Raw genomic sequence first — 17,002 nt, 5'->3', positions numbered from 1 at the left:
CGATGATAGGTAATTAAAGCCCTGGTGAAGGATGTGGTTCAATTGTTCCAGTCCGTGGTGGTACTGGGTGACAAAGGGGACACTCTTTTGTGCCTGGTTTTTGGGGGTGGCAGGATGATTGCGGTTGTGAGGGCAAACTGCAGAGGAGATCTGTTTGTGGACTAGGTCTGGGGGACAGGGCCTGTCTGTGAAGGCCTGGGTAAGACCCACAACACACTGAGCAAGGTAATTTTTGTCACTGCAGATAAGCTATCCCTGGGTAGTCAGGCTTTTCGTGTGAAAGGGATGACAGCTAGCAAAATGCATGTGCTGTTGGTGGTTGGTGGATTTAATATGCACAGACGTGCAGATGGAGCCATCAGGGACGAGGAGGAGGTCAACATCTAGAAATGTGGCACGCTGGGTTGAGGAGGACCACCTGAAGCAGATGGGAGAGAAGATGTTGAGGTTATGAATGACCGAAAATACAGTGTATTGGCTCTGGGTCCAGATCGTGAAGATATCATCAATGAACCTGAACCAGATTATTTATTGTTCCGGGGGTCTAGAAAGATCTCCTCTAAATGGGCCATAAAAAGGTTGGCATAGAAGGGTGCCCATGGCTGTGCCACAGATTTATTTATATACCTCCCCTTCAAATGAGAAGTAGGAGTGAATTAAGATAAAATTGATTAGGTGTGTGAGGAATGAGGTAGTGGGTTTGGAGTCTTAAGGACGTTGGGAAAGGTAGTGTTAAATGGCAGTCAAACCACGGGCATGAGGGAAGTTGGTGTATAGGGAGGTGGCATTAACAGTGATGAGTAGTGACCCAGGAGGTAAAGGGATGGGAATGGTAGAGAGTCAGTGAAGGAAGTGGTTGGTGTCTTTGACATGGGAAATTCTTTCAGTGGGGGCACAATAACCAACCACAATAGGGCATCTAGAATTTTTGGGTTTGTGGGTTTTGCTGAGCACGTAGAAGGTGGGTGTGCATGGTGTCATAGGGGTGAGGAGTGAAATGGATTCAGGGGAGATGTTCTGGAAACAGCCAAAGGCTTTAAGCAGGGACTGGAGTTTGTGTTGGACTTCCGGGATGGGATCACTCTGGCAAAGTTTATAGGTGGAGGAGTCAGACAATTGGCACAGGCCTTCTGCCAGGTAGTCACTGCAATTCATAACAGTGGTGGAATCTTTGTCTGCAGGTAGGATGATTAGGTCAGGATTTGTTTTGAGGCTGTGCCTGGTTGTTCTTTCTTCTTCTGAATGGTTGGTGTTCGAGGAAAAGACATGAAGAAGGATGGTGAACCTAAGTTGGAGGTAAGAAATTCCTGGAAGGTGACTAGTTTGTGGTTAGGTGGGGAGGAGGATCAGGGTTGGATGGTGGTACAAACTGGAAGAGGCAGAATTCAAATGTTGGAATTAGGTTGGTTTTGGTTGGAAGGACTGGTAGCAAAGAAGTGCTTCCATTGCAGTGATTGGGAGAAGGAAAGTAGGTCTTTGAGAAGTCCAGCATGGTTAAATTTGGGTGTATGGCTAAAGGTGAGGACAGAAACTTCTGTGGAGCTGAGGGTTTTGGTGGAAAGGTTAACAACAGTGTTATGGGAATATTTTGGCTCTGGATTTGGTGGACAGTTGGTAGGGAGTTTGGGGGGATGTGGCAGGTTGAAGAGGTAGAACATCAGCAGGATGGAGATGTTATCTGGAATGCTCATCCAGGTGCTGGAGAGCAAGGGATTCAATTTCAGAGATGTGGCACAAGGAGTACGGATTGGAGAGTAGCAGCATCTTCTGGAAGGAGCAGCAGAGGTGGCCCTGGTTTGACTGTGCCACATGGAGATGTGTGTTTGCAATACCAGGTTTGTGAGGGCCAGGGACTGGCGGAATCTAAAAAAATTGTAAGTCATTGTGAAAGGAAGTGTGGGATCCAGAGAAAGGAATCCTTACAGTTACGTAGTTTAGGGGATTGCATCGTTTGGACAGTATTTGAGAAAGAGGATGTGGGAATGGTTTTCATAAGGGAATGGGATACTTTTCTAAACTGGTGGAGAAAGATAGAGCAAGGGTCTACTGTGGCAGGAATGGTGCAAAGGAAATGGGAATGACGCAAAAGAAAGGGGAATGATGCACAAATGTGCAAAATAGGTGTTGTTGATTCAGAGAGGAGCTGGATAAGCAAAAAGATGCATAGAGATGCGTAAAAAATACATAAAGACATGCAAAAACACACACAGATATGCAAAAATATGCACAGATACATAAAAATATGCACAATTAGATGCTGTATCAATAATCCACACAGTCATGAAGTCTGTGTTCAGCGCAGACAGTCGTTGATACAGTCAGGCTCGGAAGTAGATGCTGTTTGGAAGGTGGTGAATAAACACAAGAAAGAAGAGCGGACACTGAGAAGAGTAATGCTAATCTCTAATATCTTCAACTTGACATTCAAGGTGTTCTCTCAGGACATACATATAAGAATACAATATATATTGGTAGATCCTTCTAGAAAAGTAAACCCCACTGTGATGCAGAATCCCTCTCTTACAGCATCTGCCACAAGTGTTGACTGAACATTCCTGTGACACTTAGTAAATTAACTTGTGACAAAACACACTACTCTTCTTTGGATCTTCTCTCTTCCCTCTGTCAATCCTACCAGTATGGATACCACACTGAAGAGCAATATTCAGTTTCTGTTCAAATGAGGGTTTTGTAAGCTACCTCCTCTTCGAATGGACAACAATTCCTGAAAATTCTTTCAATTAATCTCAGTCTGGCATTTGCCTTACAGAGCATTGCTATTATGTTGTCATTCCACTTTAAATTGCTCTGTACACATATTCCAATATTTTATGGGTGTGACTGCTTCCAGTAACTGTTCTACAATCATGTAATCATACAATACTAGGTCTTTCTGCTTGTTTATGAGCAATATATCACATTTCTTTATGTTGAGGGTTAACTTCCAATCCCTGCACCACGTGATGATCCTCTGCAGTTTTTTGTGCATTTTGGTGTAATTTTATAGCACTGTGATTTCCCTATATAAAACAGCGCCATCCTCGAAAAGCTTCTAGAACGTCCAACATGACTCATTAGATCATTTATACACAATATATATTGTGAAAAATAATGGCACTGCAACAATCTCTTGCAGTATGCTCTCAGTTATCTTCACATATGAAGATATCCCTCCACTGAGAATGCCGTGTTCCATTTGCGATAAATTCTTCAACCACACAGCTGATTTGATATTCCATATCCTCTAATTTTATTGATTAGGTAGCAGTATTGAACTCTATTGAATACCTTCCAGAAGTCACGTAACATAGCATCAACCTGGGCAGCAGTATTTACTGGTTTCTGGAGCTTGTGGAAGAACCGCAGGGAGTGGGTTTTACACGATCACTGTTTTCAGAACCATGTTGATTTTTTCAAAGTAGGTTTTAGGTGTCCAGAAACGTCATAATACATTAGCAAAAATGTTTCAAAAGTCTACCGATGTCACAGATGTAGTTTTGTGTGTCTGTTTCATTACCCTTCTTGGAAACGGGAATGGCCTGCACCTTATTCAAATCACTAAGAACACACTGATCCTCCTGCAACCTACAGTAAACTGCTGCTAGAAGAGAAGCAAATTCTTTCACATACTCTATGTAGCAACATACTGCAATCACATTAGACCCAGTGGCCTCTCCACTGTTCACTGTTCAGTGATTTTGGTTGCTTTTTTATCCCATGGTCACTTGCTTTGATACCAGTCATTTTGGTGTGACAATTTAGAAATACTAAGAGCTTTTTGACAGTAATGTTTGCTTTTTCAAAACCTTTAACTTTATTTTCTGGAATTGCCTTTGCCTGTTTTCTTTTTTTGACTCTATGGAAGATTTCAACTAATCATTGTTTCTGTTAAGAAGCAGCGGCGTTTTTCCATCACTGAATGGAGCTGTTCTTTGATTTATGGTGTTTCTACACATTATTTTTCTTTTTTGACCCCAACTGATAATTACAGAATCTGTAGAATAATTATTTCGAATCTGTGGCATGTAAGGTATGATTAGTATATTGCAGAGCCTTTTCATGGGCATTCATAGACAAACAATCCATATCTAGTAACGCTAAATGTAGAGCTGACAAGGTACTTAGAATAGCAATGAAACTGAAAATAACTCTACTCACACATTACAGAAAGACTTTCAGTGTGGTCAAAATATGTTTATTAGAGTTGTTTTACAATCAATAGTGCAGCAACTATAACATGGAAGTTGGCTGTGAACAAAAATGAATGAGAACTTAACACCATCTGAGGAGTGGTGTGGGCAAACCAGCCCCCCGCCCCCCTCCTCCCACCTCCCTTTTGCAGTGTAGAAGATAGCCATACTACACCAATGTTTTGTGTTTCTGCAAAATGGTCATGACCATAGGGATCCTTTTGTGTTGTGAGAGCTGTAATCAAACGCCATTTTGAACCAGAATTAATGTCATCAATCATTTCATAAAAAAAAAAAAAAATTACACAACTGATAACAGAGCTGACTACAGAAAGCATTCAGTAATAGCTATCGAGTAACTGCTTCCTGAGGTTGTTAATGTCATAAACAAGATTGTTCAGACCCAATCTCTAGTGGTATCTTACACAAGCCTAATTCGAAACACCTGCCATATAAAATTGTTTCATTAAAGTGTCTGCATAACACACAAGGTGCCAGGTCCCATAGTTGAGTCCTACATTGTCATACATAGCTTGTATCTTAAAGAAACCATTCAACTGCACACAAATGATTTGGCACCAGAGTGTAATGTATGCACAGAAGCACAGTGATGTCTTTTCAGTCAAGCATACATGCCCTTTTTATTTTGCAACCTTGTTCTTAGATACATTATCTTTGCAAACAGAGCTTTGCCAGATGTTGTGCAATATAAGTAACCAAAAATTGGTTATGTTTTTAATATTTATATGCAGAAAATACAGCTGTTTGAAACTACCTTTGATAAAATTGTTCATCTGGATACAATTTGCTGTGGAACTCATTTATTAGGTAATTTTGCGTTTTCTAATTTTGAGGCAAATTTGCTTCTATTTGCAAAAGCAAATTTTTCAGGTTCCTAGCAATGATGCATAAAACTGTCATTTGGTTCAGCATTTTTGACGAACAGAATTTTAAAAAGGTGCAATTACACTGAAGAGCCAAAGAAACTGGTACACCTGCCTAATATTGTGTAGGGCCCACGCGAGAAAGCAGAAGTGCAGCAACACGACGTGGCATGGACTCTGCTACTGTCTGAAGCAGTGCTGGAGACAACTAATGCTATGAATTCTGCAGGGCTATCCATAAATCGGTAAGAGTACAAGGGGGTGGAGATCTCTTCTGAACAGCAAGTTGCAAGGCACCCCACATATGCTCAATAATTTTCATGTCTGGGGAGTTTGATGGCCAGTGGAAGTGTTTAAACTCATAGAAGTGTTCCTGGAACCACTCTGTAGCATTTCTGGACATGTGGGGGTGTCACATTGTCCTGCTGGAATTGCCCATGTTCATCGGAACTAACAGCGGACATGAATGAATGCAGGTGATCAGACAGGATGCGTACGTACGTGTCACCTGTCAAGAGTCATATCTAGATGTATCAGGGGTCCCATATCACTTCAACTGCACATGCCCCACACCATTACAGAGCCTCCACCAGCTTAAACAGTTCCCTGTTGCCATGCAGGGTCTATGGATTCATGAGGTTGTCTCCATACCTATACATGTCCATCCACTTGATACAATTTGAAATGAGACTTGTCTGACCAGTCAACATGTTTCCAGTCATCGACAGCCCAATGTCAGTGTTGACAGGCCCAGGCGAGGCGTCAAGCTTTGTGTCGTGCGGTCATCAAGGGTACACAAGTGGGCCTTCAGCTCCGAAAGGCCATATCAATGATGTTTCATTGAATGGTTCACACAATGACACTTGTTGATGGCCCTGCATTGAAATCTGCAGCAATTTGCAGAAGGGTTGCACTTCTGTCATGTTGAACGATTCTCTTCAGTTGTCGTTGGTCCTGTTCTTGGAGGATCTTTTTCCAGTCGCAGCAATGTCTAAGATTCGATGTTTTAGCGGATTCCTGATATTCACGGTACACTCATGAAATGGTAGTATGGGAAAATCTCCACTTCATCACTACCTTGGAGATGCTGTCCCCCATCGCTCGTGTGGCGACTGTAACACCACATTCAAACTCATTTAAATCTTAATAACCTACCATCGTAGCAACAGTAACCGATCTAACAACTGCAACAGACACTTATATAGGTGTTGCTGACGGCAGCACCACATTCTGCCTGTTTATATATCTCTGCATTTGAATATGCATGCCTATACCAGTTTCTTTGGCACTTCAGTGTAGATTAGTACAGCAGAAACCTTTTAAAAATGTCAACTTGGTCGGGCATTCAATAAAAATCATTTTTTTTTTTTTTTTTTTTTTTTTTTACATACACTGTTCATGTAGACACTGTGCAAGTAATCAAATCAAGTTTTTGTGTAGGATGTGACTTACATGCATGTGTTGTCTATAGTGCAAATGTTGTAAAGGAAAATTAAATGCAAATTATGATAATACCATGTAAAGCACAGTTGGTATTTGCAATCAAATCAAATTTAACATTTGTGAATTGTTACAGTTTTTTGATGAGAGACTATGTGCAACAATTAACAGATATGATTTACAAATATAAATTCAATTTATCAGATCAAAATTGTTCAAACTCCCTTATGTACAAGTTGGTACTGCATAACAAGCTTTTTTTACAGAAATGTGGACTAGGAAAGACAAATATACTGTCTAATATTGTCAGTAGCAGAAAAACCAGCAGGAGAAAAAGGCGGCCAGAAGTATTAAAAGTCATAGTTCTTCATAAACAAACAATCTCATCTGCAAACACTATGTGGATTTCCACTTTTGAGAGGAGCACTTCTGGATATAAGACAGGTAGCAGCAGAGATTGAAATGAAGCAAGAAACAGATCCAAGGCACCCATTGCTTGGAAATCACACTTATCCATTCATGGCTGAAAATCAGAAAAAGCTTCCTCTTTACAAAAGCACCAATACCAAATTCAGCAGAAGCCTGCCAAATTGAGCTGTGGAGAACAAAATCTCTTGTAGAAGTTTGGACAGCAATGAGAAGGTACCATGAGACTGCCATCTCCAATATGGGACCTGGAAAACCCTCAACAGATAGAGAATAGGTGCAACAATTAGCAAGACTAATTTAAAGATGAGGGGTATCAGTGATGATGGGCAGTGTGTGGAACAAGACAGGACTCAGAAGACTTGTTGGTTTGTAGTCATCTGAGAGAACCTTGTGACGTGCAGGACTGCGCCATTCTGGCTGCTGAACATTGGGCTCACTATAAGCATGAAATTCTGTCATTAATGTTAGATTATACTGGTTTGCTGTTTATTTGGAGTGTGATAAATAAATATAATACAAAAAAATATTTAACCACCATAAATTTTTGCAATACAAGTATAATTGTTGTAGAGTGGAAGATTAGTTTCAACTTTACTGTGCTTTGCTAAGCATTTCCATAATGGAAGTGGAAGGCTTGTGCCTTCATCTGATCCAACAGCTAACTGTCTCAGTCAGTCATATGGGACCCTACAGTTTAACCACAGTGCTGCTTATTTTCTCCCACAAACAAAGAATTCCCAGAAGTCAAAGCCACATTAAATTTTGGAAAATATTTTAAGTCCAGCACAGGACTGAACCCAGCTTTTAGCATTAGTAGTAGCATACCTAAACAGCGATCAAATCATTCTTCCTCTGTATGTATTCACTTTATGTATAACCATAAGCTTTAATCTTCTGTCATCATACTCTAAGCACAATATAACAATTTCACAATATAACATTTTTTTCCAATTTTTGAAAATATTGTTTTTTCATCATAGTCTGAACATTACATAAAACATAGCATTTTTATTTATAACACTGCAACTCAAATGGATTAACATTATTTTCATGTTCACTTCCTCCCTATGTAAGCATTTTTTGAAAAGGGGGATTATTCAAGTCAGGACAGTTAAGTCAAACTGGACTGGGCTCTAAAGTTGTGAAACAACCTCTCAAAGCAGTTGTTCTGTGGCTTGGTTCCCATAATGATATGGACTCAACTGGGATCTAAAGTCATGAGGCAGCCTCACAAAGCAGTTAGAGCCTCACAAAGCAGTTATCCTGTTGCTTTGTTCCCATAATATTACAGAAGTGCATTGCAAAATACTAAATTTCATGAAACAAGATCTTCAATTTCTGTACAGCTGAATAGAAGTTTCAAAATTATGAGCAGCATCATAGTTATTTTGGAAGGTGTTTACCAGAAAGTTAAATATTTTTTGTAATAAAATGGTAAACTGAACCAGAGTATGATTACTTCACTCATATCAGTCAACTCTGGGTTACTTTCCAGAGTTATCTTTAAAATATGTGGCACTTAATGAATTGAGATGAAGATAACGACAGTTTCGGCAGGGGTTTTTGAAGTGCAAAAGCACAATAATCCTACGCTGTTTACTTGTTTCTTATATTCCCTCCTTTAATGGTTTGCCCCATACATTTCTGGTCAATAGTAACAGACAATTAAGCAGTGACTTGTCACACCTTGCTAAAGGAGGAGGGGGAAGGAGGGGGAGAGGGAGGGAGAGGGGGGAGGGAGAGGGAGGAGGGGGAGGGGGAGGTGCTGAGGGTAGATATAAACGATACCCAACTCACACAGATTACTTGTAAGACACAAGATAAAGGAACATGTACCTGTCTATTGTGCTCCTACAAAGGCTGAAGTCATGTATAAAGATGATATTCACTTAAATGTTTTGCATAATTAAACTGAAATGTTATGTACCAAATTACAAAATACTCCTTCACTTCTACACAACACACAAAATGATATTGATGTGCTGCATGAAGTTAAACCATAGACCCAGGAAAAGGAAGCAGATCAGCTGGAAACATTCTGCTTATAAACTATCACCTGAAGACATACTCATACAGTTACAGCAATAAAAGCAGAATCAGAATTACAATTTTGTCTGGTTAGGTTAAAATGTGGAATAGGACTGTGCTGGTTATATTTTTTCTTCGTGAAAACATAAGTTTAGAAAAACTAGGCATTTTTACTAGTGCATTGTGTGTCATTATTTCCAATGACAACACAAGAGTGGTTCTATGCAGTGAATGAAAGGCATCTTTTCACCTTCAGTTGTTCATTACTGACAAAAGTGACAGCAAGGACTCAATCATCTATACCGTACAAAGCATTACAAATAATAACTTTTCATAACAACAAAAATAAATTCAAGACATTGTGCAGAACATTAAAAATACATGATAAACTACGTCAGAAAAGTAAATACCATTGCTTACTTTCTGTGTACTGAACAGGATTTTATTGTTTTGAGATGTCTAACCTCTTAAATTCAACAAAATTAGCTATCTTGAAATATATGAAAAACAATACAAAAATTCAACAAAACAGATACATACTTCCAACATGTTAGTAATTAGAATATTGGGAACTTACAATGTCCTCTGGTACTTTCTCAGACATAGAACTCTCTTGTAGTTGTGGTTCACTTGGTATCAAGCCAGACTGTCCACCACAGTTTATCCCAGTCTCACAGACAGATGCTATTAATAAAAACACAATGGCTGAAGTTATTTAAGTGTAGAACACTTGGTGATAAACACCATCCTACATTAGGAATCCAAAACTTGCATAATACTTAACTATGCCACCACCAAAATCATGTCTAAACATACAACAGACAAATGAAAAAAGTGCAGTAAAGTTAATTACAAAATTCACAACATATCAAAATAAGGGTTACAATCCATCTTGCACAGTGGGTATACTTTCAACTGTATTTGTATGAGAGTTACCACATAAAAGTCAGCTGACTGAATTAACTGCAATGATTTCTGAATGATGATGAATAGGGCTATAGGATTTTTATGATAGGGCACATATTTTTCGAAAAGACTAACATATTATATAAATATGTATAAATGCTTGTTATGAAAAAAGCAAATGAATTACTGTAATTTGTTACATCATCATATTTATGCATATATGGTCATTTCTCTCTGACAGAGCATATTTTAAACTTAAACTGTCACATTTGTTATATTTTCACTTTTTCAAGAAGTAAAGAACTTTTATCTTGCAGTCTCTTTCACCTGTGTTACATTTCACAGAATTCTACATTTAAACTTGTTTCCTGGAACATGGCAAATAACTATCTTCCTCCACATTTTGTTTGAATTCACAATAAAGATCTTCATCTTTATGCAACGGTGAGATTTTTGTAGCCTACTGTTAGATAGGCCTTAATCTGAGGAAGAAATGTCTGAGAATGTACGTTTGGAGCACAGCATTGAATGGTAGTGAAACAGGCGTGGGAAAACTGGAACAGAAGAAAATCGAAGCATTTTAGATGTGGCACTATACATGAATGTTGGAAATTAGGTGGACTGATAAGGTGACGAATGGGGAGGTTCTGTGGAGGATCGGAAAGGAAATTAATATATGGAAAACACTGACAAGGAGAAGGGATAGGATGATAGGACATCTGTTAAGACATCAGGGAATGACTTCCATGGTACTAGGAGGAGGTGTAGAAGGCAAAAACTGCAGATGATGACTGAGACTGGAATACATCCAGCAAATAATTGAAGACGTATACGTTGCAAGTGCTACTCTGGGATGAAGAAGCTGTCACAGGAGAGGAATTCATGGCAGGCCGTATCAAACCAACCAGAAGACTGATGAAAGCCCTTTCATGTGTTGCAGAACTTAAGTTATTAGCTCTGGAAATTTCCTTACCACCACCTTTCACTTTGACAAGATGGTGGTCGTGGAATGATGCCTATAACTATTATTATGAAAATGAATAACTGCTTCATTTGGCAGCAGAGAAGCTGCTTCAATTGGACTAGCCCCAGAGTAAATGTCTAATGCTGTAATTTCAAGCAAACTTTCATACATAAAATCAAATTTTGGATTTATTCCTGCTGTTATAACTGCTTTGGAGCAATCAGAAGTACCACCAGCAAAGCAGACAGAAATAAAGAGTGAATAAATTAGGAGTGAAAAAATGGAAGTGTGAAAGAAAATGGAAAAAGGAGTTAGAAAAATAGTGAGTGGTATCACACACTGTGTTCCATTTCAATGATTTTGTTGGGTGAAAAGTTCTTTCTTAATCATTTAGATTTAAATGATATTGTCCATTTTAAATATGCTCCTACTGCGTCAGATGAAGCAGAAAGAAGTTTTTTGAAGCACAACAAGAAATCTTTTTTATTCAAAAATTTTCACAAATTGTTCATTGTATACTGCAAATCAGAGGTCACAAACTGAAGAAAAACAAATAATAATAACAAGCTAACGACATTCTGGTAATGTTAATAAAAAAATTACATTTCATAGTTAAGTTTGATTTTCATTTGCACTTCATTCTTAAATATATAGTTGATTTTCATAAAGTGATACAGTAATTTATTTTAAGACAGAAATTTTATCTTATTTTGACATAGTTAGGTCATATTTTTTATGTTACTGAGCAAATTTTTGTATCTTTTGGCCAGAACAGCATTTTTTTCCTTTTTGGTTATGTAACTTTTAGGTCATAAAAATCCAGTAGAGAAACTTATTCTATAAAAAAAGAAAAAAATTGTTGACAGTTTTGTTGTTGCATAGTGGTGGCTGTCTCACTGCCAGGGCGGACCAGGCCACAGTACCATGTGCAAGATCATGCTGCGAGCATTGGCAGGCACACAGTGTCGTGCCCAAGGGTCTGTTTTGGTCACTGGCATCCCCATGTCAGTCAATGTGTTAAGCTGCATCTTATCCCTTTTCATAAATGCAATGATCTATCAACTATCTCTTCTTCAGTAAAGTTTCTACAGCTTCCTGAGAATTAAACTCTTGGCTGATGCTATTTGTTCTTTTCATGTCTTCTTTAATTGCTAGGGAATGGGGGAGGAGACTTTTCTCTCTGTTTATTTTCTGCTTTCAGCTCCTTTTCCATTGGTTTCTATGGCATTTATCTCCAAAAGAGGTAAAATAACTTAAAATTTAAAGTTTCTGTATTGATATTTTTACATGAGTCACTGTTGGAGCACACTGAGATCTCAGCTTTTACAAGCTTCAAGATTTCAGTGAATGAATGAATAAACATTCTCCAAAAAAGAGCTAACATCAGTTTACAAATCAACTAAAATATTTTCAGAATGTTGCCAGAAATATACTCATCCAATAATTGTTATGCATGAACATAAAATGCCAATAATTATCTGAAGGATGGATCTGATGAGACTCATCAATGATAGAATAAATGTCTCAAAAATATAATTTTTTTTAAACCTAGTGTTGAATTTTGTTACTTTATTGATTAAAACTTCAAATTAATGATAATTTTTCCTCTTAGATGCTGTAACACTTCATATCATTCAAATAAAATGGTCACATTGCTAACACTCCATAAGTGAAGACTGTAACAGTAAAAAAATTTTATCGACATTACAGATGATATTTAAAATCATACCATGTTTTCTACGACAAACTTTCTGTAACTCTGGTTCTTTCTTCCTAACAAACTGTCAATCGTGCAATTTTCTTCTGTGATGCTGTTTAAGACAAGAGGTGAATAACAATGTGAAAGGCACTTGTGCTAGTTGCTGAGTACTTGCTAATTTTTAGCTTTTTTTTATTCGTGGTATAAAGGACATTGAGGCTCATGTTCTTTTCTTGTTTTCATAATTTGCAGTTCATATTTCTGTAATGAAACAAGCTGCCCATTGTTATCTCTGTCTGTGTGCCAGTTTTTAGTATACATGTGCTAAGTGACTGGCTTGCTCCATAGCTTGCATCTTGCTTTCACAAGTGTTTCGTTAGGCTAATCTGTTTCTAAAAGGTACAAGATGTTTTCTTTTCTTGTTTTCATAGATTTATGTTTGTAGTTCATATCTTTGTAGTGTAACTTCGTGATACTTTATGCATCATAGTTGGAAATTTAATGATCTCAATGGAAGCAGTCAAAATATACAACACCCTGAATTAGTATAGCACCTAATACAGGCACATTTTTTGATTTATGGCTTTTTTATCAGGTTTTGGTACTGTCATATGATTTTGAGTGAAAAAATGATGTTTCTGGGTGATATTAAGTGGCTTTATCTTTTCTCGATTCTTTGAGAGACAGTGGGTTGGAGAGTAAATGACTGGATTGACGCATCACAAGGCATGCATCTAGCTTGCAACTTCAGATGGAATATGTACAGTCTAATAGTGCAGTGACCACCAGACTGACGCAAGGTAACTGAGTCCTACGTCATGCCACACCACTGCCAGATGAATGCCACATTTCTCACTTTTAACCACATGCCACGCTGTGCTACTGACAGTTTACAAATGTTTGTGCTTTGGTCATGTGACTGACTGTCATTGAACCCAGTAAAATGAAAGGCAACACTGAGTTCAATATTCCTTTTTGTTGGTCTAGAGCAGAAATATCCATTATTTACGATTACAGCAGTGCTGAGTACAGCAACAGTAATGCTCAAAATAAAGTGAGGAAAAGGGTTGCCAGTGAAATATAAGGCAAAATGATTGAAATTATCTGTGAAAGAGCATGAAGACACAGCACTACATACAATTATGTAAAGTGGTTTCTATAAAATATTTCTGCGAATCTTTTTATGGATTTGCTGGGCCTAATGTAATATCTGATCCTTTTGGTATGTAACTATATACATACTTTACTCTCAAAAGACATTGCTCCATTGGGCTAAGAAAGAAACTACTGAATAGATTATGGAGTTTCAAAGCATTATTTGTGGGCTGCTGTTGGTTTTCTGGTTTTTGATGCAAGTTCGCAAAAGGGTGGTTACATTGTGCTGCAGAGATTACTTAGAATATACATCATCATAAATGCTTATAGTTATGAGACAAATATCTATTTTATTTGTGTCGATTTATTGACGTATCCAACACACGTGTCTTTGCCACTAACCCATCAAAAGAACATTCCACAGACCTTCTCCTCCTGGATACTCCATAATCAAATATGCACATTTCATTAGCTAATTGTCTACAAGGATATAGTCTCACTGTGTGTCTTGTGAAAGAAACAGCTTTCTCCACAGCAAGGCAATAATGAAACTTTCAGTTCTCTTCCATTAAAGGTTTAGGTTCCAGAAGCAGAGTGTGCCTCTAAACAATTATTTACTGAAATAACTTAGTTTTGATATTCCCCTATTCCTGTTGAGGAAGTTCTCCACAAACATCATATTAAAAAATCCATCTCCATCTAAAAACAACTAACAAGACAATGGACTGAAATTATCAAATGATGATACAGATCTAGCAGGAGCTTTAGACCTGATGTGCTTTTTGTCGAAGCTATCAATAGAGTTATGCCTTTACAAATGTCTGCTAGTGTCTGTGTATGTGCGGATGGATGTGTGTGTGTGTGTGCGCGCGCGAGTGTATACCTGTCCTTTTTTCCCCTAAGGTAAGTCTTTCCGCTCCCGGGATTGGAATGACTCCTTGCCCTCTCCCTTAAAACCCACATCCTTTCGTCTTTCCCTCTTTCCTGACGAAGCAACCGTTGGTTGCGAAAGCTTGAATTTTGTGTGTATGTTTGTGTGTCTATCGACCTGCCAGCACTTTCGTTTGGTAAGTCACATCATCTTTGTTTTTAGATATATCAACAGAGTTTGTTAGATTCTATAGTTGCCAGTAATAACAGCTGTTTACCTCAAGAGTTATCGAGTTTGTGGTGGAAAAAATTCAAGCTGCATGTTGTCATATTGCGTTTGATTTTCAGCCACACTTATTCAAATGATAGTGTGTCCTCAGAAAAAAATAAATGGGAAGCAGGATACGTACATGTGTATATGCTGAAATATGTCTCCCCAATGCATCCCACTGATGCTCGATGGGATGTAACTCAGGGAGAGCAAAAAGGCCAGTTCATTTGCCAAATATATTCACGTTCCAACAGATCCTCCACCTATGCCAACCGATGCCGTTATGCATTGTCTCCCATTAAAACTAAGTCAGGGCCAAATGCACCCAAATGATGCACATGGGGAAGTAGTTCAACATCACAGTAATGTTGGCCTGTGGGTATACACTGTTCAGAGATTCACAGGTCAGAATGCTCAAACAATATTATGCTTCCCCACCCATAACATCTCAACCACCAATCCAATCATGTTCAACAATGTTCCTGGGTGCCTCAGATATCTATGAATAAAAGTGTCTTTTTTTTTGCATCTCATTGCATATTTCTTTCAGTTATCTTCTGTAGTATACTGTACCAATTCTTTCTGTGCATAGTTCAAGTTTCATCAAGCTACGTTACTCGGCAGAGACACATCACGTGTAAGTTATTTTGGCCATACATTTTGTGCACTAGTGTAATTAGCCATTAACATTACTGTTTCTTATTGCTGACTTGTCATCATCTTTCATGCAAGTCTATGGCAGCTCAAATCCTCTTGCAATAAAAACCGCTTCAAGTTGGTGATATCCAGAACTCAATATGGTATAGTTATTGTGCTGGCTTAAGCTGCCGCCAGCACACCGGTCGACAAAGATGCAGTAAGAAGATTGATAGTAGGCACTGCATCAAGTGTGCCTATCAGGAGAGAGCCCAAAAACAGATTCGCAACACACCGCCAATGCCCTCTCGTCCAAGTATTTAGATCACTGCCGCAGACCGGTGGGCTCAGTCTCAGATTCAGTCAGCAGTCGCTAGGTCACTAGCTCAATCGCTGGCACACTAACTCGAATCCTAGTTTGGCGTCTGTCATTTGTCGCTTGGCAGGACCTGCACTTCACCAGCTGGGAGGCTAAAGCGGACTATTAGTGAAGAGCTTGTACCACAACACAAGGACTCTTAAAATTAAGCAGCTTCCTGCTTATGTAAATAACGAACTACGTTAATACCTGTGTGCAGTTGTGTTGTAGAAAGAGGATACCGGCCACCAAACATTCTCTCCCTGGATTCCTATGATACAAGACTCAACAGTTATATCATTAGCAAAATTCAATTCCACTTCATTGTTAAGCGGAATACACCCCATTTGTTTGACAATATGAGACAAAAAGAGTTACTTAATGTAATTTATGGATTTTCTTCACTTCTTCATAGAACAACTCCTTATTTAAGACTGAATAACAAGTAATCTAAAAATTAGTCGGAAATAAACACAAATCAGTAGAAAAAAAAAACAGTTTATTGGGCCAGCTTCCTGAAGACGGCCCAACAAGCCGAAAACTAGTTAGAAATAAAACAAAAATCAGCTGAACAAAAACAGTTAACTTGTTATTCAACCTTATAGTTACTTAATGTTTTGTGAATGATGGTTAGTGCAGAGAAGAAAATTTCACACATACAGTATGTAACTAACTGTGCCACTGGAGCTGCAATTATGTTTAGTTTTAAAACAAAAATACCTCGTAACACAATGTTAAGTTAAAATGTGAGCTAACAGACTTAATAAATGACAGATAAAAGAAAAACAAAGCCACTACACTCCTCATGGGGCGGAACCATAGCATCTAATGTGGTATGTCATAGTTCATCACAGCCAAACATCAAAATATATCACTTATTTACTCAAGACTGGAAATAGGTATGGCTCCCCTTCCAACATTAAACACAAGTTATATGTTAGCTACATTTCATATGCAACAATGTATAACACAAAACACAGCAAACGTAAATTGGCCAGTGACTACATTTTTCACTAAAAGCTTTCTAAAATATGTACCATGCTTCACTTATCTTTGAAGTATCAAAATTACTACGAGAAATAACAAAATGAGAACCAGTTCACTGTCATGCTGCGATGTCTGATTATTAAGTGTGAAAGAATGATTTCTTCATAAAATGATTTCCTCAAAATTGAATGAAAAGGATTGTATAGCAGAGAAAATATACAATTTCCAAAACAGTGGCTTTTAAT

The 17,002-nt window shown here is 38.2% G+C and overlaps 1 protein-coding gene across 3 annotated transcripts in view; it reads right to left on the bottom strand.

Moving 5' to 3' along the window:
- The window catches only part of LOC126092542 (transport and Golgi organization protein 1 homolog), a 158,229-nt gene that overhangs the window by 108,320 nt on the left and 32,907 nt on the right, over nt 1-17,002 (bottom strand). For all 3 annotated transcript variants that reach the window (XR_007521353.1, XM_049908195.1, XM_049908196.1), the window contains exon 4: nt 9,549-9,655. Coding sequence is in view for 2 of the 3 variants with exons in the window: in XM_049908195.1 (XP_049764152.1) it covers nt 9,549-9,655 (107 nt within the window). In the remaining variant the exon portion in view is untranslated. The remainder of the gene's footprint in view (nt 1-9,548; nt 9,656-17,002) is intronic.

This window comes from Schistocerca cancellata, chromosome 7, assembly GCF_023864275.1.
Source record: "Schistocerca cancellata isolate TAMUIC-IGC-003103 chromosome 7, iqSchCanc2.1, whole genome shotgun sequence".
Lineage (NCBI taxonomy): Eukaryota > Metazoa > Arthropoda > Insecta > Orthoptera > Acrididae > Schistocerca > Schistocerca cancellata.
The sequence above is the reverse complement of the archived record's forward strand: the minus strand, read 5'-3'. Positions and strand labels throughout refer to the sequence as shown.